Source organism: Lucilia sericata, unplaced genomic scaffold, assembly GCF_015586225.1.
Source record: "Lucilia sericata isolate MDLA Ls3-8-SP2 unplaced genomic scaffold, ASM1558622v1 Contig000083F_arrow, whole genome shotgun sequence".
NCBI classification, from domain to species: Eukaryota; Metazoa; Arthropoda; class Insecta; order Diptera; family Calliphoridae; genus Lucilia; species Lucilia sericata.
Window position 1 is genome coordinate 99,561 of NW_023994116.1, and position 27,945 is coordinate 127,505.

The 27,945-nt window shown below is 27.7% G+C and overlaps 2 protein-coding genes across 10 annotated transcripts in view; both read left to right on the forward strand.

The window, feature by feature from the left end:
* LOC119599596 (zinc finger FYVE domain-containing protein 9) overlaps positions 1 to 575 on the forward strand; it is a 32,329-nt gene extending 31,754 nt beyond the window's left edge. The window contains exon 8 of the mRNA XM_037949413.1: positions 453 to 575. Within this exon, the coding sequence (XP_037805341.1) occupies positions 453 to 455 (3 nt within the window). The 3' untranslated portion in view covers positions 456 to 575. The remainder of the gene's footprint in view (positions 1 to 452) is intronic.
* Positions 459 to 27,387, forward strand: LOC119599597 (protein NDRG3). 9 transcript variants are annotated; one of them, XM_037949414.1, is made up of 8 exons: positions 3,374 to 3,923; positions 12,183 to 12,520; positions 16,832 to 16,915; positions 17,681 to 17,874; positions 17,954 to 18,074; positions 19,737 to 20,301; positions 20,365 to 20,449; positions 25,135 to 27,384. In XM_037949414.1, the coding sequence occupies exons 2-8, from the start codon at positions 12,303 to 12,305 to the stop codon at positions 25,587 to 25,589; spliced, it is 1,722 nt and encodes a 573-aa protein (XP_037805342.1). In that variant the 5' UTR covers positions 3,374 to 3,923; positions 12,183 to 12,302; the 3' UTR covers positions 25,590 to 27,384. The 9 variants fall into 9 exon arrangements, with proteins under 9 accessions (XP_037805346.1, XP_037805343.1, XP_037805342.1 ...); XM_037949420.1 differs by lacking the exon at positions 25,135 to 27,384 and adding an exon at positions 23,802 to 24,183 and having other exon boundaries at positions 3,376 to 3,923; XM_037949421.1 differs by lacking the exon at positions 25,135 to 27,384 and adding an exon at positions 23,822 to 24,183 and having other exon boundaries at positions 3,376 to 3,923.
* The last annotated feature ends 558 nt before the right edge of the window (positions 27,388 to 27,945 follow it).

Consider the following 27,945-nt stretch of genomic DNA (forward strand, 5'->3'; position numbering starts at 1 on the left):
TGCACGGTATTCAATAATAAGTTAAATCTACTGAATGCTGTGCATTTTGTAGAATTGTGGTTAAAAACAATCGTTGGCCGTATTCACATTGGTGTTGTTTTTAGTAATAAAGTTTTGAAATCATTCGCGACGTGATTTTAGACGAGTTCACATCGAAAAACCATAAAGAAATTAAACGTTATTCTGGTCATTATTTTAATAGTTTGAAAAACAATTAAAAAAATCCCCAGTTTACTATACAGCGGAGAAAAGTAGAATTGCATATATATATTTATTGATTGCGTTATATTTAGCACAAATTAAAAACTAAATAATTTAATAAATAAATGAACAAGAAGTATTTAATAAGAATTTTTACAAAAATAAACGTGAAAAATGATGTCCGAAATCATTGATAAACGTGAAAAATTGACGTTGGATTTAGCTTGTGTAACGAACGAACTTATTTTTAGTGAACAACAAGCAAATCTTGGAACTGAACACACAACAACACCATTTTCAACATTTTCTGCAGTTATAACACCATTGAATGCTAGTGATGGTTTTGAAAATCCTGGATATCTGCCAGAAGGAGGAGAAGGGTATGTAAATATAATTAAATTGAAAATTCAATGGAGAAATTATGTTTTTTGTTAAAACTAACATCGTTTTGTGTCTAGTTAAAGAACGAAGATCTTGAACTAATTTGAAATAAACATATGGAAAATTAATAATACTAAAATTCAGACTTAATTTAGGTTATAATTATTTAGGTTACATAAGTCTTGAATTGATTATAAAATACCCACACCCATTTTTACAATTTTTATGAGCCTTTAAGCGATTTCAGTTTGGCAGATTTTCGAAGTGATAATATTGTATGGAAAATGTTCCAAGTCGAAAATCGATTTTTGAAAATTTTGAGGTGATCAAGCTTATTTTCTACAAAAACGCAGTGTTTAAGAAGTAATAAATGATTTTAGACTTGCAACGTTTTTCATAAAATAATCGATTTTTAAAAATTTTTTAAGTGATCAGGGATGAAGCTTATTTTTAAAGTTAAATTAGTTTTGAAACATTTTTCATACAAAAACCCAAATTTTATAATTTTTTTAAGTGATCACGAATAAATCTTATTTTCTTCAAAAACGCAGTACTCACGGAGTTAAGTGTTATTTTAGACTTGGAAACTTTTCCATACAATAAATCGATTTTTGAAGTGATCACGGATAAAGCTTATTTTTTCAAAAACGCACCATTTACGAAGTTATAAACCTAAGCTTTGCATATAAAAAACCGATTTTTGACAATTTTTAAGTGATCACGGATAAAGCTTATTTTCTTCAAAAACGCGCCATTTACGAAGTTATAGGTGATTTTAGACTTGGAACCCTTTCCATACAAAAAATCGATTTCTGAACATTTCATCAAAAACGCAATATTTATGAAGATATAAGCGATTTTAGTTTTCATCATTATACCCTACACTGGCGAGGGTATTATGCGTTTGTGCTGATGTTTGTAACATAAAAAATTATAGGTCCTACTTCCACAGGCTCAAAATCACATAGAAAATTTGATGAAATTTGCACATCCTTTTTACCCGAGGAAGAAGCCTATTGCAAATGGTTGAATTCTTTTGAGCTTATAATTATTGCAAATGTTTATGGAATCTCTACAAGTGTGTAGAATCTCTAGCCTAGTTTTATATAAATTTAAATGCTACTGCCAATTTTCGTAATGATCAGGCCCCATTTGACTCTAACCCCCATACAAAGTACCCTTCAGAAAATGACTTGAAGGTGAAAATTCTCTTTTAAACGCTTGTGCCGATGTACTATTGAAATTCTGCATTAATGACTTTAATGTCATCGTAAATCGCTCTACCAAAATTTATACGGATATGACCATATTTACCTCTGCCCCCATATGACCCAACCCCTCTTTCAGAAAATCACTTTTTTGACAACAAATTGTTAAAATATTTATTTTTAACATAATTACTGGTGTATGATATCATATGGTCGGCCATGCCCGCCTATACAATCTAATACCCTTATTCTATAACTTAAACGTTCGTTCTGTTACCGTTCGTAACATGAATTTGTATTCTATAAACATTTTGTGTAAAATGTTATTTTTTTTAACATAAAAGTGCTCTGTTAGAAACGAAATGAAATGTCAATTTCAACAATAGGTGTTTTTGTAGTGATAGTTTCTTTAAATTGCAGAAAACAGCGATTTTTGCAAATTAGAACATTAAGGGGTAAAAAAGGCAAAAAACGGGTTAAACAGGTTTTCTAGTTCACGCATTAGATATACAAGAAAAGCAGATGAACTGCCATCGACTTCTAAAAAAAGTAGATGGGTGTACGTTTACGGTGTAAAAATGTGTAAAAAAGATGACTTTGGTAACTTTTATGGCCGTTTATAACTTTTTAACTAATAAACGGCTGGATCGATTTTCATGATATTTTCACAATGTCTTCCTGTATGTCTAAAAGGAATTATTTTTATTTCGAAATTTCAAGAAGGCAGAACGCTACGCCCACATTCGAAATAAATAGTAAAGGTCGCGCATCTCAGAAATTTCAACAGCAAAAGTCATCAAATTTTGTATGGACAATTATAGCATCCATATAAACATGGAAGAACAGAATTTTGAGGGCTCAACCATTGCACGAATATCTTTAACATCCATGTAAACATTTGGGGTAATAATATTCGCGAAAATAAACGATATCAAAAAAAAATTATAACGTTTTTTCCCGAATAGGTAAAAAAATAACAAAATAATTGTAATAATTTTGACAATTTTTGTTACCGTATGAAATAAAATTGAAAATATATTACCACATCAAACTTTTTTTCAAATTTCGAACAAATTATTTTTAAAATTGTCCTAAACTTTAAAAAATTGTGCATCTGGTAAATTTGAATTGATTATCAAATTCACAAACCAATTTTAAAACTGTTATTATTATAGAATACAAAATATCCATGTTAACGTTTTTGTTTCTGTACATTTACAGAAACGAACGAAAAATTATAGAATAAGGGTATAAATTGCTTTTCCTACACTTTTATCCACAAAAAATTCCTATTTTCGTAAAAAAAAACCGTAAACAAATTTAAATTAAATTCAATTCGTGTAATTCAGGTAATGCAGTTTACATGATGTTAACTATATTACCGACATACTATTGCTAAAGCAGTTCTCGCACAATATAACTAGTGTTGCCATCTGGTGACATTTTAATTTACAAATCAAACATGTTAATAATTGCAGCCATGTGCACAGGTTTGTATTTTTGATACACAATATTGCAACTTTGGATGTCAGCTGTCAGAAATTTTTATTGAATTTTTTACAGATTTGAAGGAAATTTTTTACTAAAATTCCAATTAGTTTTCAATTTGACATAGAAGTATACGGTTTGTTTTTGGCATTGCCTAAAATAGAGAAAAAAGAAAGAAGCAAATAAAGAAATTTCTTTTGTGAATTTTTTATTAATTAAACAAGAAAACTAGTAACTTAATAAAATTGAACAACGAAAAAAGCTCAAACAATCTTTAAATATCACAATACGTGGAAGAAGTTGCAAGAATTACGTGCTTTTGTTAAAAAAGTGAGGAACAACCAAAACAAATATTGATTTTTCAACGAATACCTATAATAAAAGTGAAAAATACATATTTTTGTTCATAAAAATATAAATATAAAACAGACTTTTTAGAAAAATTTGTGGAAAGTTGTATTTTATTTTTGCGAAAAGAACCTTGAAACAAATTCTCTGTAGAAAAGTCGGTGTTGAAAATAGAAGCACCAACCACACAACGACCTCTGATAAATTTTCTAAAGCTAACAACAGCAACAAAAAATCTATATACCAATAGATTTTTATATATTACACTATTTAATAAAAAAGAAAACAAAAAGCCAGGTAAATACAGATGTTTTATTTACATTGTAATCGTACCCCATACTAGGGCGTTACATTAAAAAAATTATTTAATGTGTTTTATCATATTGTACACGTAAAAAATCAACATTCAATCGTAATAACTTCCATTATTAACACAATCATTTAATTAACTTTTAAAATAAAATATGTAACTATACTATAGGAGGATCACATTTATGATTCACCTTCTTTATACCTCACCCTGTTTATTGTCTCTTTGATCTTTAACACAATTTGTTTGCTGCTTAAATGGACTTTAAATTTTTCCACAGTCTCTATTTTTTGTCTGTATCTTTTTTCCTTATACTTCTTACAGCACTTGCATTGTATCTTACACAATTTTGTACACATAAAAAAAACATCCCATACTGTCAGTCGCACACCCCCACAAACAACTGTCGTCATAACCATCCTATGTCATTTACTACTAAAACTGTTTGTATGTACATTAGGGCATAAACAAAATTGGTCCATATACCTACGATGGCCATTGAAACTTAAATAAATCAAATGTATTATCTATGTACCTATATGTAGGTATTTACATTTGTATACTTATTATTTTTTCATCTTCGTACAAAATTATAAAAGGTCTTCGTAAAAGTTATATCACTAATGTATATACTACGTAATTCTCATCCTACATCTTTTTAAATGGAGTTTGTTATAGGCATTGGTTCTTTTTCTGTGTCACTGTTACTTATTATTTCTGTGCTATTTATGAAATATAAATCTTGTTAAAAATGAATGCACACAAACATCATGATAATGTTTATTTCTATTCTTTTTGAAATGTTTGTAATGCAAATGAACAGTAATTTTTGCTTAGTCAATTGTTAGTTTGTTGTCTTTGTTTCTTAATTACGTACTACTTCCTTTCAAATTTATATTATTACTACTATTATGTACATACATATTTACATTCATACCACTACTGTCATTTCAATTCCGCTTAACGGCGTGTGTGTTTTTTATGTTTTTGTATTTTTTTCAGTCTCATTTGATTCAAACTTCCTTTTTTATATTATAAATATTGGCGTTCTGCCTATAAATGTGTAGAATTTTATATTTTTTCTTTATTTACAAATAAGCGACGTGCCTCCAAATTTATTTTCTATTTCTACTTTGTAACCTCCGTATTGATTTGAACAAAAATAAATTGCAAACAAAAATTATAATTTTCTTTTAAGCTGTATATTTGTTGTTAAAGTAGATTGTTTTGGCTGTTATTTTTTTGCGATTTTCGCCGAGTTGAGCCAAACAGCGTTCGTCTGCCTCTCTAATATTGTGTGTGTATGACGTAATAAATGAGTCAAGTCGAATAAGAAGACAGCCAACAACTAACGAAAAAAATTTGCCAATGAATAAATATAAATTATTTCGCTTATCGTTTTATTCCTCAAAGTTTATTAGAAAATAATAGATAAAAGAAATGAACGAAAATTCTGATTATTTTAAGATTTGTTTAAAACATATTTTATCGATGGATACTATATTTTTTTTGTCAGGAATTGTGTTAATTTGTATAGGAACAACATTAAAATCATAGTCATCAATATGAAAAAAATTAAGTCTGTAATAGAAAAGAATAACTATATTAATTTAAGTTTGGTATACTACCCGCTGATATTCAAACTTAACATCCATTTTTTTAAATATAAATTGTAGATCAAAAATAATACTAATAAACATTCTTTACTGGAGGTTTTAAAGCTAGTGTGATTCATGGACAATAAATAAGGGAATAAAATATTAAAAAAAATTAGGTCAGTATCTCTCACGGATAATAGAAAACATATATATGGAGTTTAAGTAAATTCGAATAATATTGACCCATAAATAGTGAATTTTAAAATCCAATTATACAATATTGGGAAACTTTATTGAAACCGTAGTTAATATTGTTTAGTTTTCAACCGATATACATTGTTGCTCAAAGCGTTAGCCGACATCACTTGGGGTATGGATAAATTAACCCTGTTAGCTACATATAAAATGATTGGTCGGTCAGTGGTTAATTATGCTGCTCCAGTGATATTCAGTGGAGAAACATTCAAAGCTGCCAAAATGCCGCCCTATGGACTGTAACGGGTTGCTTACAAATTACCTCGGAACATAACCTGCACGAAGAAACGAAGGTCCTCGCTCCCCCGAGGCATGTCAGGATGAATCTTCGTACATACGAGGAAAACATATGCAGATATGTGCAGGATCCATTGGATCAGTCCTCGTATACGGCAGCTTTGAACTACTTTCATAGAGACGCCAAAATTCTGCGGTCGTAGTATACCGCATGAATGACGTACTTGGAGGTCGCCCACTGCCCATAGCAGACACGGAGGAAAACCTGCCGTGGAAAAAATAGTTCTGGCACAACTACGATCGGAATGGAGAAACAGGCTCAATGCCTGCTGATCACGTATAGACCGTGCCGTCCCCAACTCTGACCACATGACACCCACCACCACACAGCCAAGCTAACTCTACTTCACTCCGTCCAATGGATTTATGGACGAATCCAGTTGAAGTAGCCCAATTTTTAGGGGTGGACATTAAAGTAGATAGTTTTAGCTATTACAACAACAACAATGAAATTTGAAAAAATTGAAATTAACGTAAATCTATTTCAATAATTTATATACAATTTCCGGTATATATGAACTAAACATTCAATACCTTTCAGCTGTATCAGACTCGATTTCAGGACCAAAAATTTCATGTCATATGGCTTTAGAGGTTTTTCCAAAACTTAATTTCTTTGGCCGGTATAATTGAAATAAGTATTAATTATATAACCACAACTGTAGGTATATACGAGTTTTTTACTTAGAGCACAGTTATGACATGTTTGCGTGATTGATAATGACTATTTCTTTCCTGTATATTTATAGTTCTAATAGCAGAAGCAAAAAAAATCGAAATATTTTTATATTTTGTTTATATGTATATTTTGAGGTTAAATTACAACTAAATATTAAACCAGTATTTAGAAGAATTTTATTATATTATAAAAAATATCATTCATTATTCTTGCAGTTATTGAATACAACATGAAAGATATTTCCCAAAATTATGTATTTTCTGTATATATTTTGAAAATGAAGTAAACGTGACCACTAGCATGTTCTTTAAATAAATTTCTATATGCATATACAAACTTATGACTTAATATGATTTCTATTTGTTTTTTTTTTTTAAACAATATTAAAACTAAATATGTATGTGCATAAATCAATACATGTTTATAATGCTGATAACACAAACAATATTTGTATTTAACTTTCTACATAATAATAGATTTTTAAAAGAAAATAAAAATTTGCCAAAAATATTAAATCTCTTTTGGTCATATATATTCTTAATCGAAATATTGGTTGGTCTCTGTTCATTAACGATAAAAAAGTATATAAAACAAAGTTTTGAAATTTTTATTGTTTTTATTTCTAAAACTTTTACAAGGTTCGTTCATAATTGGTTTAGTCTAATCTTAACACAGCACTCACCTTCCAACTTTATGAATGGGTTTTCCTATGATCTATCCTATATTTACACAGTTTTTTCTTTTTCTCTTTTAATGTTAACAGTTATTGTCTTTGTTAAGGCATAACCTCGTTTATCTTTCCTAACAGAAAAATATGAAATGTAAATAAATATTTTTGCCTTAACTCTTTTTTGTTTCTGCCATGTTTATGTGAAACATTACACTGTTTCTATTAAAAACATTAATGAAGTTCTGAATAAATCTGATATTGAAATTGATAAATTAATTTACAGATTTAATAATATATTGTATACATTTTATTGTAATTTGAAATTAATTTTAGTGATAGTAGTAAGTAATAAGTATATGAATCGCTTTACTATGTTATTGTGGAAACTGTGTAATAAGACGTCCTTTCTTGTTCGTTTATTTATCCTTCGTACATGGTACAACCTGGAATTGTTTTAGGGGAAAAAATTAGATTAAACGCAGCTGGGTGTGCATAAGCATTCTGTCGTAAATTTTTGCATGACAATAATATACATACATACATTTTTCTTTTTATTCATTTAATGTCACTGTGAATTTGTAAACATAAAAACTTTAGTTTGTTATTTATAAAACCTTGAAAATGTACTTTTATACAATTGTATAATTAAGTAAAATTTATATTCTGTTACAGAACGTTTATATGTACTTAAATCGTGCTTTATGAATAATTTTGATTAATAATCTTAATTAGTTTGTAAACAAATTATTATATCATTTTTAAATAAGAAAATTATTGTTACATATTTCTATAAGTAAATTTATTAATACACTTATTTTTGATGAACAATTATTTTGGCATTAGAAGTTTTCTTATCATTTATAATACCAGTAATTTAAGTTTTGCAAATTTCGTCAAATCTGTTGAAATTGCGTCGTTTTTATTGTTTTTAAATAAGAGAAACAAAAGCAATAACAACGCAATTAACAAAAATTGGGATTGAATAAGCACTATGAGTCATGTGAGAATCAAGAAATATTAAAATCATATTAATGCATATACATATGTGTACGTATGTATGTATGTAAGTGTATAAAAGATATTGTTTGTATTCGTTTGCTTAGAGTGCAATCTTGCTAAATCCTTTTTAAATACAGCTTAATAGTATCTAAATTCAGTAATGCATTTATTTTTTCTTGTTTAAATTTAGTCATTTTAGAGCGGGTTTTTGAGATGGTAACCAAATGTCAATTAATAATCAGATTAGTTAATCTAAAAATAAATTTAATCTTATGTTAATCCCCTTTAATGTTTTTGAGTACAAGATTAAACTTCGCAGTGTTGCCATACAAAACAACAGAATACTTCACTGTTTGTTATCAAAACAATGCATATTTTATAAAAAAGAATAAGACAATTGTAAATTTAATATGAAAATTAATGAAAACTTAAATTAAAAACAAAAAAATGTATTTTGAAGTGTCCATAATTTATACTAATCAATAAATAGAATATTTTAATGTTTATATTTATAAAAATTTTATTATTTTTTTTGCATCAGCTGTTTACACTTTTGCATTTCGTGCTTAAGATTAAACCACCTCCATTGGGCGCTTAAACTTGCAAACAAAATTAACTAATTGAGTACTCAAAAACATCTTTCGAGGATTTATTTTAATTTAATCGCTAATCTTTCACCTAAAGATTAGCCCTTAGAGTTTTAAAAACAGTTTTTCTAAATTGTCCGAAAGTCAACTTTGATACATCAGTATCGGATAGATATGGCGATTTTGAGATTATAAAGTTATATCAAATGACACCAAATCTTTGTGTGAACGTTTTATTTACACTTTTGTTTTGTACAAAATCTCATTTAATAAATGTAGACTTAACACATTTGTATACTAAACAATATGGTTTAAAGTAAATACGTAAAAAAAGTATATAATTTTCACATAAAAGTAAAAACTTTTAAACACAAAAAATATTTTTTTTAAAGGTACAACACGCATATTAATGTATCCCAACGAACAGTGTTTTTTGCGAATATGTTGTTGCATGCGATTAACATCTATTATTATTATTGAATGAATTAAGTTTTTATAAAGCCTTTTTAATTCACTGAACGTTATTGTGAGTTAGAAATAAAATTTTTAATTGGTCTTCACTTTTTGAGGCAAATATTTATTTGAATTTTAAATATTGCAATAGGATTATAGCTCAAACAAACATTTCCTGGACTGAGTATTACCAAATGATAGGGAATAGTTAGTTCTTAATAGTGTTTTCTCTTACTCAATCTTATTGATAATTTAAGATTATTTAATTGCATCTATTTTAGTGTGAATTCCATATAAGATGTACCGGCCTTAAAAGTCGTTGTTTACCAATAGTTCTACTTTCTTTGTTGTTATTATTTTTTTATATTTTATATCGTTTCGTTGTTTGTATTTGGTTTTATAATCAACATACAACAACTAAAAAGAAAAAATAAAAGGAAAAAACAAAAAGTAAACAAAGTGGTTGCATGTCAAAAAAATATTAAATGCATAAAAGTAGATCATCAGAGATTAAACTGTTACTTACACTCGCTCACACACCACAGATACAGACAATTACAAAGTTACCCAGCAGTTTTATTAGCGGTCAATATATTCCTATTAGACAGTTTCCCAAATGTCGAACTAGTAGAATTTGCTCAGAGACGAAAATAATTATCACTTTAAGTCGAGAGAAAAAAGCGAATTTGTGGTCAAAATGAAGTATTATAAAGTGTACTCCGAACTGCTGGTTAATTATAAACACAGTTACTAAACACACAAACTTACTTATATAGAAAGTAAACTAAACTTAGAACCCGTCTGTTAGTCAGTCATTTATATTTTGTGTGTAAGTCTGGCGTTATGCCCTATACTTGATGAGAACGACAAGTGTAGCAGATGAGATAATAAGTGAGAATGAGGCGTGAGGTGGCCGTAGAAACTCTTGAAAGAAAATAATCGCCAGAAGAATATTAAAAAAAGAACAACAACAAGTTAAACAAGAACAATAAATATATACGAGAATATCTTAAAAAAGCAAATAAAAACACAAGAGTAAAAATTGTATAAAATGTATGTAGGCCGTTCATTGTTCTTGCACTACTTAAAGCTTTATTTTACATTAAAAATATAATAATAATAATATAAATGGCATTTTTTACACTTAAAGTTCATTATTATTTATATTTCAGTTCAATTGACTTTAGTTTGTCTTGCAATAATGGACTCAAGAAAAACTGACTGATAATAATTTCTGAGATAATAGTAGAAGATGTTTTTTTAATGACTATTATTACTGCGCAGCAAACACTTGCTGAGCTGAGTGCTTGTTAATCGTTGTTTGTTGTTCGTTTTAAGAAAAGGCGTCGTTGTTTTATCATTTCATAAGTCTGCTGAGTAAATAGATTGTAATTATTATTATACATACAGGATGATCAAATAAAATATAACTTTTTTAAATTATGAAAATTAATTTAGGAAAATTTACACACATTTGTATGTTTTTCCTAATGATGACTATTACGATGTTTTATATAAAATTTAGTTTTTGAATAGAAATACAATATTTCAGTCTTAAAAGAAGAAACATTTAAAAGAACATTTTCAATTTGGATTTTGTAATAAAAAAATAAGAGCTTTTCTATGGATTTAAAGATTGAAGATTATAATATATTTTAGGCCAATTTTAAATAGATAATAAACACACATGCCGTCTATTTTCTCCTGCACTTCTCACATACATCTACACAAAGTTTTGTTTTTAATGCGATAAAGTGTTATTGTTTAAAAACAAATATGATAAGATAAATTTGTAAATAACAATTTTCTATTTTGAAAAAACGTACATATTCATTGTACGAACGTAATAACGTAATGTTTATAACAAATAACAGTGATTTCTTATAAATATTTCTTCAATGACGTCTAATTTGCCCTAAACACATGTATTGATATCTGTTCGTAGACTAACAATCGATCCTTTTAATCACTATTAACTCCTAATATTTGTCTTTATTTGTTTTTAATTAGTTATTTATATAAATTTATTTTTTCTTTTATTTTATGTAAAATTTGTGTTATTAAAATTTTTTAAACAAATTTTGAATGCGCTGCAACACCAATTAAATATATTTTGCATTTTGAAAACGTTTTTATTCAAACTGATTAACTGCGTCTGTTTGTTTTGCTGTAATTTTTGTTGTAATGTATCAACAAAAATAAAATACACTTTTTGTATATTTAATTATAAATGAATTGCACCACCTCCATCTACCACATTAAATAAATAAATAAATGAACTTAATCAACCGCCATGCCTTGGTCTGCAAACAACCAACTACCAAAAAAATAAAATAAAATATAAATTAACATCTCTACACTTATTATGCCTGCTAAACAAATTAAAAAAAAAAAAAACATTACTCTATGAATGTAAATGTGAATGTAATATTTTGTTAATATGTACATAACATCATCATGAATTGGAACGAATACTCGAAAAATAAACCAACTTAAACCATAAACAAAAACCAAACTACAACGTACCAATAAATGAAATAAATAAATCAACCACCAACCAATTCTTGTGCTCACACTTACCACTACTACCCTCTGACGTTTGACTGCCATGGGCAACAAAAAATAAAAAATATGTGGTTGTATGGACACAATTAACCAACCTCTCAACTTAATTCACCTTATTCCACTAATAATTCCAAACATTTCAGTATTATTTCTCACATACAACTGTGAACTCCTACATCAGTGACACAGTTAAATAAAAACTACACAGAAATTATATAAACAAAAGACAAATAAATACAAATAGAAATAAAATTGGAAAAATCATGCCACAGGCAGAAGGTGGTTATATCTCCCTAGAGGGTAGTGGGGCCAATAACAATGGCCAATCGATTTATCAGTCCACCACAGAGCCCACAGGACCCGTTTCAGTTTTTGAGTCCGTTAAACGGGCCATTGGTCAAGTTGTGGGCACAAATAATGGTCAAGACTCAGATGATTTGCTCAATAATAGTGGTCGTCAACCTGTTATAATTGGTTCAAGGTAAGCTTATTTGTTTTTTCTCTCTCTCTCACTGCCATTCTCTCTTTCTACTTTTCATTCCTATAAACTACATAAGTATTACTACGTAGTTGCATAGTGTTTCCGAACACTTTGTTGTTTCTTTTACGAAACAAGCTTTTTTCATTTTTTTTTGCTTTTTTTAACAAAAAAAGAGTGTTGCAAGTAGCCATTCTGTTCATAGGCAAGTATTTATTTTTTATCATTATTTTATTGTTATCATTTTCAAAAAGCCAAACCTAAAAATTTATTACTACAAAAATACTACATAGTATTTAAAAAAATATGGTTGCTCAATTATTCTTTATTGATTTTAAATGATTTTTATATTTTTTGGTTTAAATAACAGTAAGTAATATTAAAATGTTTAACTTGCACATTTCTTCTACTTTGCTACAGAAAAAATGACTAATTTTGTTTAATAAACATATGTTATGCTTCCCATGGATTATTATTTGAATAATTACTAACTACTTTTTTAACGATTTTCCCTAATTTTTTTTGATTTGAATCATAAGGGCATTATTTACATGTATAGAATTCTTTGTAATGAAATTACAAATAAAAATATTTAACTTATTTGAAACTTAAATAAACATTTGTCGTTTTATACAAAAAATTGTTACTGCTTCAATCATGTATTGATAGCAGTTTCCATTTAGCCGACCTATAAATAATTTCATTAAATAGGATTTTTTCTTTTTCACTTAAAATATGCACATTTAAATACATATAATAATCATTTCAATTATAATATCAAGTGTAATCGGGAATCAACTGGTTAAAGTTAGTTGAACTTTTGCTAAAGACTTAAAAAAACAACAACAGCAGCAAACAATTATTAAAGCCAGAATTTGGTCAGTAAAGATACATATATTAAAAACCTATTTAGCTTAATATTGTTCATTACATGACAAACCAGACAAAACCAGGTGTAAATAGTTATTCTCTTGCCATGTAAACAGATTACTTACTTAAATACATACGTAATTGTCATGCGTCATTCTGGAATATAAAAAATGTAATGAAAAATATTGGTTTTGCATAAGTAAGATCTAATTCATAATTCAAATTTAATATTAGATTCATTCCAATTAAATACATACTTGGCATACAATTACTTTTTCTTTTCATTTCATTTGATAATTCAAATTGCCAGAATATTTAAATAAATTATGAACTTTTTTTGGCTAATGCCACCTTAAGTAAATCGATAAGAAAATGACCCCAAGAAAAAGAAATAAAATAAACGAAATAAAACACAACTTACATTATATATATAAAATATACTGAATTTGTTTTTTATTGCTGGAATAGAATACATTAATATCGACAAATGCAAATAAGTTTATACAGTAATTACGTCAAGTTGTTCTTGAGTAAAATAATAGTTAATTTTTGTTTAGTAACAGACTTATATTTCCTTTTTATATTATAATACAATTACTTACAAAGCAATTACTGTTTTCTAAAATTTACCGAGTAAAAAGATAACGATTCAATACGCAATCTGCAGATTGATAGATTAGAGTGAATGCTATTTATTATCTTTATCATTTATAAGTCGATAACGCAAAAGAATTAGTCAATGGAAATGTTCGAATTTTAGCTCAATTCGAAATTGAGAACTTTGAAATTCCTTTGCCTTAGTAATTCAGTGGTATAATTTTTATTTTAATTATTATTGACCACATGTAGCGTACAAATTAAATCCTACATTTTCACAAATTCTGTTTAAAATTGTAATTTTAATGTAAAAATAGCTTTGACGGACTTTATTTTGCTATTTGCGCTTCTCACACATGAATGTTAATTAAATGTGTTAAAAAAACTTAATTTATCACTTCCACAATACTTAACTCGTGTTTTGTCTATTAAGCTACATTCATATCTATTAAAAAAGAACAAAATAAAAATTTTTGAAATAATTAATACGATTTTAACTTTAGTCTATTAGACAGTTAGGATAGACAACTAATCTTTACTGCATTTGATTGTGTCATAAACAAAAGAAAGATAAAGTGAACGTCTTCATGAAACCGCCATTGTCATAAGAATGAAGACTTTTTCTAAGGATTCCAAGTGGTCACTAACATTAAACAAAACAAAAAAATCAATTCCTATTCATTTAGCTGTTGTCACAACCAAACCATTGGCGGGGAACATGATTTCTCACATTTATTATAACGGAATTTTATATTCAACATTATTTAAACAATCATTTAGTTGATTGTTGCTCGAAATTGAAAGGAAGGAAAATTAAGCCAAAGTGGTGGTGTGAATGTAGTTCAAAAAAATTTACCACAATATATTGATTTTCGATTCAGCTTGAATTATGGTTGTTGTAACCAAAAGAAAAAGAAAATACCCCAATACAAAAAATTATGTCATTCTTTACAAAAGAATAAAGAAAAAAAAAGCAAGAGTTTAACTACTAGTTAAGAAAAAAAATGTTGCAAAAGAACATGATTTTCAATGTTAAATAGTGATGTAATGACGTATTTTAACAATAGACTAAAATTTTAAGTTGCATTTTTTATATTTTCAAAGGATGAAGAAAAGATGTTTTCGTTTTTATGCCAAAAGTCGATGACACTGCAACACATGCAAATACAAACATGTAATAAGTAGTACATACATACATACATTCGGTGTACATATAAACATTAAGTATACTATGTAGATCTGCATATAGTGTATCTTTTTATCATGTTTGAAAATCAACACAATTTTATTTTGTATTTTACTTGAGGATTATTTAATTTCATTTATTATGTATTTGTAACTCTGCAGTCATGTAAATAGAGCAGTAAATGTTTGCACAACCTGGTGAACTACTCGTATGTACTTTAATTCGTAAAAAACAAAAACTACTCGTATTTACAACGGCCGTTACTTACATTCATTCTCCTTGCTCTCTTTTGATTTGGAAAAAGGCTACAAAGGCAACATCAAATAAAGAAAGAGTAAAGGGGAGTAAAGTTCACGAAGCAAACCACCGAATACTAAAAGTGAGGATAGAATGAATACGTCATAATTGTTGGTTTAAAGGTTACCATGGAGCTTGTGCAAAACATTGTTATTTTTTTATATATTTTTTTCTTTTATTATTCTTCATACTCTACTGCTAGATTTGATAGTTATTTTCATATGAATGTACGTTTGAATGTTGTATATTTATTTAGTCATTGAATAGGCTTGAATTTTCTGGTGGCGAATTAGTGGCGCCTTCATGTGTAGCAAGCAGACTTACTTTTACGAACCTACAAATATTACACAAGGAAAAAAAGGACATTTTGTTAGTATTTCAACGGTAAATCTAAATAGACATCTCAATGGTTTGGGGCTAACAAAACAAAAAAGTTGTAAAAAGTTCAATTTGTTATTAGTTTTTATTTGTTGTAGTCATCGCTGTAGGCTGGCGTCGCTGCGGTTGACTCATTCGATAGTTCGTTTATACACTCGTATGTTCTTACGAACGAAATTTACATACACGCGAAAACAAATATGAAGCAAATTATCCTTTGTGTGTCTCGTCCATTTTTCATTTTTTGTCATTCATTCCGTTTTGCTGTTCATTAGTGTAGAGTGTTAGAAGAAACAGGATAATTTGGTTTTGTAAAGTCGTCTTTTTGTTCTATTGGAAATTTGTTCGATTATTTATTTTTAAAAAGAATAAATTTATAAAACCGTTTCGTTCACAAAGCTAAAGTGTTTCGTTGTTATTGTTGTTGCTGTTGCTTAGATGTAAGTAATTTAGTAAATTTTTAAATGTGCATGTGTGTGAAATTAGTATAAAATGTATTTTTTTCAATCATTATTTAACGCCCTTTTAGATTTACAAATTTTATTATCTTCTTTTTTTTGTTTGTTTTTTGTTTTTATATATTTTTGTTATTTAATAAATTAAGGGATTTTTAAGATTTTTAGAGAAAATCAAATCGAAGTTGGTAAAATACTAATTGATTACATAAGAGTTTGAAAAATGGCTAAGAGAAACCATTTTTGTGTGAAAAATTGATTAAAATAAATTGTTGCTTAGTGCACCTTGAAAATGGTTGTATAACAATTTCTAAATAGAAAATGGAAATGGTTTTGCCAATGCCGTAATACTTATTTCTGATCCAGTATTAAAGCTTCGATTGTATTTTCAAAGATAAAAAAATAAAATCTTTCATATTAGTTCTTGTCCAAGAATTAAAAAACTATTTTAAGTGTACGTTATCGTATTTTTACGTACTCTTTGATCAGTTTTTCTCTTTTGTGCTTGCATGCTCATGACATTTATTTCAGAGACCGGGATAAAACGGGTAAGACTCTCCACAACAAGATGCCATCAGCACCTACACACACTGCCGAGGAGGCTCGTCTACTGGGGTAAGATTTTCAAACTAAATAAAAAAAAAAATAAATTACAAAATAATAATAATAATAATAATAATAATAATAAAGTGTATTATCCTTTTATGTAAGAATCTCAACAATCCCTTTATTTACCTTAATGCATTTTGCTTTGATTATTTATTGTTTTTTTATAAAACATTTTTTTTTTCTGTTTTCAATTATTTTTACTAAAAATTTAAAGAAACAATTAAAAAAAGCTTGCAGTTTTTATACATACATACATAGTTTGTTATGAAAGACGTACTAAAATAATAAAAACTGATTTTTTATTTTCAAACGAAATAACAAGTATCTAGCTTAACAAATTATTTTTAATTGATATGAGTTGTTAGAATATATAGTTTTTCTTTTTTTTTTTCGTATAAAATGTTGTTATGCATTTTGTTTATTTTTTTATGAAAAAACATTCTCCTTAGAAGTAGAAATTCATAAAAAAATTTAGTAAACTGTATCAAAAATCATGATTGCAATTAGTTTTAGACGCCAAATATTCCTTTATAGAACTATGTATTCATACCAACTCCCAACAATACTTTTCAGTCACCCAACTACAACATTGTATGACCCAAACAACCCTTAAGTTAAGAAAAAACGAACCAAAGCAAGAACTTCAAGTTTTTCTTTTTTTTACTAGATACAACTCAGATGTATAACTTATTTTGTAAAAATATTTTCATCAAATTTTAATCGAATTTTATTTTGTTAATTTTTTTGTGCTACACTTGTATGTCTATATAGAACCATGCCAGTTGATCCCATGGACGATATTGAGCTGCGCTCTGTGCAATTGCAATTCCCTCATGCTCGTGGCTCTATTATTGATGCTTGCGACCAAAGACGCATACCAACGGATAAAGGTGATGTTTTAGTGGCTATACAAGGTGATACAACGAAACCAGCCATTTTAACTTATCATGATTTGGGATTGAATTGTAAGTAATTTTTAATATTTATGCAAATTTTGTAATATATTCCCCAATTTTATATATTGTTTAAATTTTCTCATTTAAGATGCAACCAGTTTTGCTGGATTTTTCAATTATCCTTTGATGCGAGGTTTATTAGAAAATTTCTGCGTTTATCATGTAACTGCACCGGGCCAAGAGGAAGGCGCACCCACTTTACCAGAAGAGTAAGTTATATATATTTTTTTCTGAAGAAGATATAAATTATAAAAAGATTTTCTATTCTATTCCGAAAATTCCACTTTTAAAATAAATGAAGTAATAGGTTTTTTGTATCTTTTGTAATACTAACGATTTAAATATTTAGTTGCTAAAACTCACAATTTTTAAAGATTTTGACCAAGACATTCTATCTGGGATCAGCGTTTCAACTATCCGTTGATTCTATATAACCTTGCAATGGGTCCAGTATACATTGATGACGTGTCCTATAACCGCTTTTGGCCTCATATCTTAAATATGTTCCAATGGGTGGAATATCTATCAACGTTTCCATAGCCTTGGTTGAAGTAGTACACATGGCACCACTTACACCCAAGCAGCATGTACTCCGAACTCCCTGTAGTAGTTTTGTCCAAAGCAGTCCAGAAGCATAAGCCAGAATTGGCTTATAAGCCAATTTGTCCATTTCATGCCTATAGTTCTCCTACATATCGCCCAGCCCCGATGTGCCTTGTTGATCCCATCCTCTATGTGGTATCCCTATTTTAAATACCAGTCAAGGATTACACCTAAGCACTTAACTTTGTCTGTTACCGATATCTTCTTGCCCAGGAGGCAGTGTTCAGTATATGTAGAAATTTTTTTATTTCTGGTGAAAAGACAGATTTCCGCCTTAGCCGGGTTAACCTTGATTGCCGTATTAAGAGCCTTCTCAGCTCTTCTACACAAGTAATATGGATCCTTTCCCTTTAAAAGTATTACGACATCGTCTGCATTGCAGACAGGTCTAAGACCTTTCTAGGTTATGGTCCTTAGGAGGCTGTTAATCGTTGTAATACAGAGTAAAGGGGACAAAATGGCACCCTGTTGTATACTGCGAAATACCTTTTTCCTGATAGTTATATCGTACATCTCGCAGCTTATCCATCTGTTCCTTAGCATGTAGTTGATCTAGTTACGGAGCACCCGGTCAACATAAAACTGGTCTAGGGATTGGATAGGAGTATCAGTGTGCACGTTATTGAACGCGCCTTCGATGTCAACGCATACCGCCAGTGTATACAGTTTGCTATCGAAAGATTCAACTATGTAGTGGACAACTTCTTTTAAAGCGGTTTCCACCGATCGTCCCTTTACATAAGCATGCTGCTTATATTTAAGATCTTTGTCTGTTATACTGCTTTTAACCATATTATCGACTATCCGTTCCAAGGTTTTAAGTAGGAAGGACGTAAGATTTATCGGTCGATAGGACTTAGTTGTCGCATAGCTAGGTTTCCCTGGCATACCGCCAGTGTATACAGTTTGCTATCGAAAGATTCAACTATGTAGTGGACAACTTCTTTTAAAGCGGTTTCCACCGATCGTCCCTTTACATAAGCATGCTGCTTATATTTAAGATCTTTGTCTGTTATACTGCTTTTAACCATATTATCGACTATCCGTTCCAAGGTTTTAAGTAGGAAGGACGTAAGATTTATCGGTCGATAGGACTTAGTTGTCGCATAGCTAGGTTTCCCTGGTTTGGGTATAAATATTACCCTTGCATCCTGCCATTTAACTGGGGTATAAGTTAAATAATAAATAATTAAATAATATTCCAGTAATAAACCGGAACCATACATATGAATAATATACTAAATAAATAATTTATTGCTCATTTACAGTTACATTTATCCAACAATGGAAGAACTGGCCAGTCAATTACAATTTGTTTTATCCCATTTTGGTCTCAAGTCGGTTATTGGCTTTGGCATTGGAGCTGGAGCAAATATTTTGGCACGCTTTGCATTAGCTCATCCCGATAAAGTAGGAGCCATGTGTCTTATTAATTGTGTTTCTACCCAATCGGGATGGATTGAATGGGGCTACCAAAGTTTTAATGCCCGTTATCTACGTACTAAAGGTATGACTCAAGGTGTAATTGACTACTTGATGTGGCATCATTTCGGACGTAATCCCGAGGAACGTAATCACGATTTAGTACAAATGTACAAACAGCATTTCGAACGTGGTATTAATCCCACCAATTTGGCCATGTTCATCAATTCTTACATTCATCGCAACGACCTTAATATCTCACGTACACCACCCGGTACACCTGGAACTGAACCATCTGCTGCAACTTTAAAAATGCCTATTATGAATATAACTGGTGCTTTATCACCACATGTTGACGACACCGTAACATTCAATGGCCGTTTGGATCCAACCAATTCGACATGGATGAAGGTTAGTTAACTACGACCCCTTTTTAATCTCTCGCATTTAAATGTCAATACTCTTTTTTTAAAGATATCGGACTGCGCCATGGTTTTAGAGGAACAACCAGCTAAGTTGGCCGAAGCCTTTAGGCTTTTCTTACAAGGCGAAGGCTACGGTAAGTGTTAGACAAGATGTTAGATGACATTTTAGTCCTTTTTATTCCTCTAGTAAATCGATTAAATATCGTACACAACCACAATTTATACAAAACAAAATTATATATTTACATATATAAATAAATACTATAATCACAGAAAAAAAAAGAAAATCGCAAAACAAATCGTTCGTACAAGCAATATTTTAAAATTAAATCATTTTTATACAAAATTGTAAACTATTCTTACTCAAAATTTTTAATTAAAAATATACAAAACATTCTTCTCATTAGTCAGTATCGTTTTCATTCTCCTAAAACTCTTTTTTCTTACATTTTTATTTATTTTTTATTTCATTTAAGCACTAGATCTTTAAAACCCCCTAGTACTTTATACTATTATTTGTTTTTCTTTTAATAAGAACACGGCCTTGTGATTTATTTTTTTTTTATCCCTTTACAAGTTTTAAACCTAATTAATTCAGTTCTAATTTAATTTTTATATTATTTAATGTAAATCCAAGAGAGATTACTAATAATATTACATGTTTTAAATTGCAACATATTTCAATTATAAACATGATTTATATGCTTGTTGTCTCTGTCCATTCACGTGGACAACGCCTATGCAGTTAGGTTATAGTGAAAAAATATTACATATTCCCAAATTATAGACAAAATTTTAATTTTACGAGAATGAGACGACAAATATTTAAAAATATGTATTATTATGGAAACATTTAAAAAAAATTCTAGCAAGTTTTGTTTTTTAACATGAAAAATTACTTGCAGATATCTACATATATATTGTATATTTTTTGTATAAAATAAAAGCTAAAAATCTCTCTTGTTGCATTTTATTACATTTTTTAATTTGTTTTTATGTTGTATTGAATACTAACAGTAACAAATCTATCAAAAATACAAAAAAAGTAAAACGAACGATTATTTTTTTTCCAAATCTCCCAATACAAATATTCTATAATATATAGCTTTAGCTTGTAAGCTTTCAATGTAGTTCTTTTATATAAATATACATACATATAAATTAAATATACAAAAAGAAAACAATCAAGCAAATATTTATATAATATTCATACGATTATGATTAAACCAGTGCAATGTTATCAATACTAATATATTAAATTGAATTGGCTTCGCGTAATTTAAAGAAATAGTTAAAAATTGAATGTCCTTGACGGTCTAAGACAAATATTTGATTGACTGGCAATTATACAGTTGTTACTTAAAATAATTATGTTACATTTTTATTTATATTTATATAAAAACATTCATATATTCTCGCATAATACTTGATCTCTTACATTTGTATAAGAGGACATTTTAAGCGTTAGGATTACAAAATTTTTATCTCAAAATTAAAAGAAAAACATCAAGTATGTAAAATAAAATATAAATTTAATTAATAAAGTTGTTTGAAATACAAAATAAAAAAAAAAAAAATATAAATTTCTAAATTAAAATCGCTGTAATCTTTAGCTTTGATGTATTACATACATACATTACTTCTATTACGCTTGTGTTTATATGATTTTTATTAATATAATTTAATTTTTGTTTTTGTTTCTATTACTATTATTTATATCAATTTTTCCTTTTTTGTTTAATTTGACACAAATTCAAACACATTACTACAAATTACATTTAAAAAGTTTAAAGTTTATTGAAAAATAATTAATTTTCTCAGCATGTTGTAAAGCATGATTTGTTTTGTTAACTTTTTTTATACATTTTTAACTATACAGTCCCTAAATCTATTATATGTTGAAAGGACATTTACACTTAACCCTTTACACAATACTATACAACAACACATAATGCCATTAAAACAAAACAACGAAGTACAAGTTTCAAGTAATTTGGACCAAAAATATGTATTTTCTTTTCTTTTTTTCTTCTTAACAAAAAATAAAATAAAAAATACCAAAAATCAAAAAAAAAACTCAATTCAATTTCAATACATCAAACGAAATTTTCAATAAACATACCAATGCAACCACCACAATCATCAATATTATCCCTTAAATTGCAAACAAAATACAATTTGATCATTAAAACGATATTAAATCATACATGTTTATTATTATTATTTGCTCATTTCATTTAATTTCAATTTAATTTGATCTTTTAATTGTTAATTCTTGGTTAAAATTAATGCAAATACATTTTGACTAATTTTTTTTACTATTGTTTCTTTAATACAATTGGTTGTTTCTTTTCAAAATAAAAACATTCTAAAAATCTCAAACTAAATGTTGTGGTATGTATATAATGTATTGTTAATATTTGTTACTTTTTGTGTGCAACCAAATGCAAAATATTTACCTTTTTTTACCTTGGCTCAATAGAGAAATCTCAATAAAGCTTTACATGTGGAAATGCTATTAAACAACAAAACATACATTTAAACAAGAGACAATTAAATTAAATCATTTTAAAATCCAATAATAAATTGCTTGTATAGGTCTAGAAAATATTTAATATTAAATATATACAAAGCCATTAGCATCACCTTACTTACTACTAATTGTTGTGTTCCTAAAATATATAAAAAAAAACTTTTAAACAAATTAAATACTATTTCAAACCAATTTGAACTTTTCAATGGCTTAGTTCAGAAGGTACGTGTCTTGATTTATTTTGAATTTTTTTTTATACGAGAGAAGACAAACTTTATAACATTTGCGGAAATTCATATTTGTAAATTTTAGACTCGAGGTACGGAATCATCATAAAATATAATTAGATTTGTTACCGAAACAAAGACACGCTTTTTATACGTATATTAAACCATATATAGGGTATATATCGTTTCCAAGTTGTATTCTTATTAAATCATATATAATAAAATCTTGACCCTTCCGACTAGAAATCAAATTTTTGAAAAATGTATGAGACCGAATATTCGTAATAACTGCCATAAATATTTTGATATTAAATTTTTATAATCTAGAAGGAAATGATGGATGGACCGTAAAATATGTATAATGTCTTCAAATTTTTAATTTTTTGAACCAAAAGGTCCAAATTAACTGAAAATTCATACAAGATATGTATGTGAAATAATTTGTACCGAAATAAAATTCTTTGTAATTTCCTGAATTTCCCGCACTGTCTTTTAACGATATATAGTACGTACATACATATATAGCATAGAAGTGCACTAATAGTTTCTCCCCCAATCCCCCTTTAGGAGGCTTAAAATTAAAAATATATTTTTTATTTCTTAGTTTTAGTTTTATGTTGCATTTTTTGTTTTATTTTTATTTTATGAAATCCTTTTTTGTTTTTTTTTATTTTTTTTTTTATATTTTGGGACAAATAAAAATTCATAAATATATGTATCATACAGCTGTGGGTTCTTTACAAAAGTTGGGACGCAAATTGTCAACGGTAAGCCAGAGTAATTCAACACATGTGGAACTAAGCATAAAATAAAAAGTCAACGAAGAGCCGAGTTAAAATTAAATATGAAAAGATGAAGAAGGAGACAAGAGGAAAAAATTCCCAACAGTTTTAACAGTTTAAATTAAAATAAGTTAAAGTATAAGATTAAGCATTAAATCAGTTAAAAATAGTTATTTTTTGTTATACTTTTGTTTTATATTCCTTCTTTGGCTTATAAATATTATTGTTATGATTTGTGTATAATTTATGTTTTCTTGTTAATAATTAAGTCTAAAAGTCGTTTTATTTCGTATTTATTATAAATATACATATTTTTATTTAAATTATGTTTTTTTAGAAGTTTAATGTGTTTGTTGAAAATATTTTTGAAAAATTATTGAAAAACAATGTATGTGTCTTGTAAAGCACCGGCTTTAAGATATTTATAGGATTCATTATTGTTTTAATTTTTCTATTTAATAATTGTTAACACAAAATTGCATTTTGTCAGAAGCCTACATTATTTATATACATATTAACAAAAATTTCTAGCTCTGTATACATACTACATTATATAAAAATTAAAAAAAAAATAATAATAATTATAATAAAAATTAAAACAATAAAAAAAGATTTTGTTTAAAATTAAAAAAATCCAAAAAGAAAAACAAAGTATTTTATTTTTTTCTGTTTTATTTTATGTCTAAAGAAAAATCTGGGTTAATTAAAGCAGCACCTTTTATAAGCTTTTTTATTTCTCTAAACATCAACTCATTCAATAAAAAAACAAAATCAGAAACCCATTAATCCCAACAAACACTAACATGAACACGCATATATCCAGACATGGACATAGACAAAAGGCTTATAAATTCATTCAAATATAAAGGCACCATTAATAATTACGTCATCAGATACATCATTCACATTATACACATCATATATTTATTTTTTGTTGTAACATTTATTAACTATAATTGAATAAAATCTCATGACACTTTTAAAAAATACTACTTACTACTCAAAAACTTTACACTTTTATTACAAATATTTAAACCACATAAACTCAAAACAAAATATCTAAATTTAAATTAAAACACACCACAAAACTAAAATAAAACCTACATCATCAAGATCAAGTTTCGTAATAACAAAAGCAAATACTACTACTACTATCCCTTAATAAACTAATGGGCTGCTGCTGTTGCTGCTTCTTCTCCTTCTGCTCCATTCTGCCGATGCTAATTACAACTGCAACAAACGAACATCTTTTTGGCTTCTCATAATACCGATTTTAGCTACGCCGCTTTCAACACCAGCATCATCACCTTGCGGTACTAAGTACTTATCGTATTCGAATATTTTCTTTGCCAACTTTAAAGAGGAACAGGAACGGGTCTTGGCCGAGAAATTGAAACATCAGCAGCAACAACAACCCACACGTATACGCACCAATACTCGTTTGTGTCGCGAAACAGCCATTAACAATAACAATGATTGCTCATCGGAATCCCAGGACTACGTATCAACATTGGATAATGGAAACGTGCAAATCAATGAAACTGCCAATATTTTATATGAACACAATTCCGAAATACTAGACAACATCGACGAGGAGGAGGAATGCTCATTAAAAAAGCACACTATCAATGGAACATTGTACACAACTGCATCCACAAATGGTGGTCCAACCGCACAGTCAAAAAAGATACGCATTACTGAAAACCCACTGCCGGAACCAGTTAGCTGTTAAATCATTTTAGAAATTCAACAGAATTTCATAATAATAATTGCATGAGTATGTTTTCGTAAGTTTAGTTTTTTAGTTCCATTTTCCTTCATACCACTCTAGTGTACCACATCCTTTCCCACTACCATTTCCTCCTTCAAGACACTTAAGTATTGATCAATCTTTAACTTATAATAGTGGTTTTATATAGATAGATTGGATAGTGTGGCTTTCCTAAACTAATTAGTTGTAACACACGAGTTTTATTATTATTAATTAATCTAGTTATCAACAAATTGTAAAAGAGAATCAATTTACTTATGCTTTTTGTAGTGAAGAAATCCAAATAATGAATAATAATAATATCAAAGACTCTACAGCGGAATGTCGTTTATATGTATTCCTGGAATATAAATATAATGCTACTCAACAAAACAACAAAAAGGATCTGCCTACATTTGACTACTTGTACTATAAAATCCCATTCACAAAATTCTCTAAATTCTGAAGTCCAAAATAATTAATTTGAATTTCGTTTGACGTCAAATATTGTTTCAAATGTCAATTTTCACAAAACTTGACGGTCTATATCTATATAAAAATTTAGTATCGACATTCTGCTGTAAGTTGATTATATTAGTTTTAAGTTATACAATATTGTATATCTAAAAATACGTCCATATTGTTCAAATGTTTGACGAAATAAGCCCTGATGTCTGCAAATATTGATGAAACGAACAATATAAATAACAACTGTGTTCTATTAAAAAATTATTTATCAAAAAGTAAAATAAATAGATTTTTAGTCGTGCAGCTTATTTCGACAAATATTCTAGAAAATAAAACTTAACTAAATGGAATTTTATTTCAAATATTTTTTGTTCAATTTGTTTGTGATTGTAGCAGAAATTAATACATATGTATGAATTTATGTATAAGCGATACTTTATAACCCCCAAAACAGTTGTTTGTAGTTAGTTAAGTAGAATCTAAAAGAAAACACTTTCAAATTGTTAATGAATATATTAAAAATTAGATAATTATAAATGTCCATTTTAATTTGAAACCCAAATTTAGAATAACGATAATAAAATTATGTATTTTCATAGATGTTAGATAATGCCGCTATCGAAACTTGGATAAAGTTATACATAGTTAAAAGCATAACAAGCAAATAGGAAAAATCACTAATAATTTATTGTAGAACGTTTCAAAATTTTTGTAAATTTAAACATTTCAATGCGTTCTTTTATAAACTTTCTCATTTGAATTGAAGTCGCAATATTTTTTTTGAAAAATTGCATTTCCACTCATAAATTATTTTGAAATTTTATTACGAATAGTTGAATTTTTAGTTCACTTTGTGCCTGAAAACACATATGGAAACACACTTACGCATACACACAAATTTAAAACACATTAATTTTATTAATTATAAAAATAAAAAGAAAAACAAGTAAAAAACTGCGAGCTTTCAATACGATAAGAAGAAAAACTGCTTAAATTTAAAAATAACCAAAAAGGCACCAAATTATAAAATTATTTCTTATTAGTTACTTCTTTTTTTATTGAAGCAATAATAATTTGACAGTGCCTCTTTAAATGATAAATACATAAATACAAACAATAAAATAAGTAAATAAATATTATAAAAAATAAATAAAACTTTAAAAGGAACCATTGTATAGCATATCAAAAAAAAATGTTACGGTATTTATTACAACAAAACCAAACAACTTAAGGAATTTAAAACAATTGATTTATTTTTTTGTAAGTCATTTTTATTTATTTTTTAAACTCTTAAAAAGCAAAAAATATATAAAAAAATAGATTCAATTGATGAAAAAAAAAAAAAACAAACTAGAACCTAAAATCAAAATTGTTTTTAAACAAACAAACAAAAAATGTTACTTTACACCAGCTTAATGTTAAAAAATACAAAAAAAAAAACAAAAGTTATTACAAGTAATTATAACAAAAACAAAAAAACTAAAGCAAATAAAAACAAATTGAAACCTTAAACTTTTCAAAATCCCTTCTTACAATTAAATAAACATTTTTAAAACTGCGATACTCATTAAAAAAAAAAACAAACTAATATGTATTTGCTTTTGTAAAATCCACAAAATAAAAAAATATTGAAATATAATAAAAATGAGAAAAAATATAAAATAATACACTAGAATGCAAAATGTGTGCGCATTCAAATCGCCCATGAACAAAGCAAAAATTTAACATTTATATAGTTTCTGATCAATAAAAACAATTTGAAAAAGGCTTAAAGAATCATTTTTAGATGGAAAGGAGAATATGTATATATGTATATTGGTAAGTAAGCAATACAAAATTCTTAAATTCTTGGATTTTAAAGTTGAGTTGG

Coding starts and splice junctions, on each gene's coding strand:
- LOC119599597 (XM_037949414.1), top strand. CDS start 12,303: ATGCCACAGGCAGAAGGTGGTTATATCTCCCTAGAGGGTAGTGGGGCC. Junction 12,521..16,831: donor CCTGTTATAATTGGTTCAAG/GTAAGCTTATTT, acceptor CATTTATTTCAG/AGACCGGGATAAAACGGGTA. Junction 20,302..20,364: donor CCAATTCGACATGGATGAAG/GTTAGTTAACTA, acceptor CTTTTTTTAAAG/ATATCGGACTGCGCCATGGT.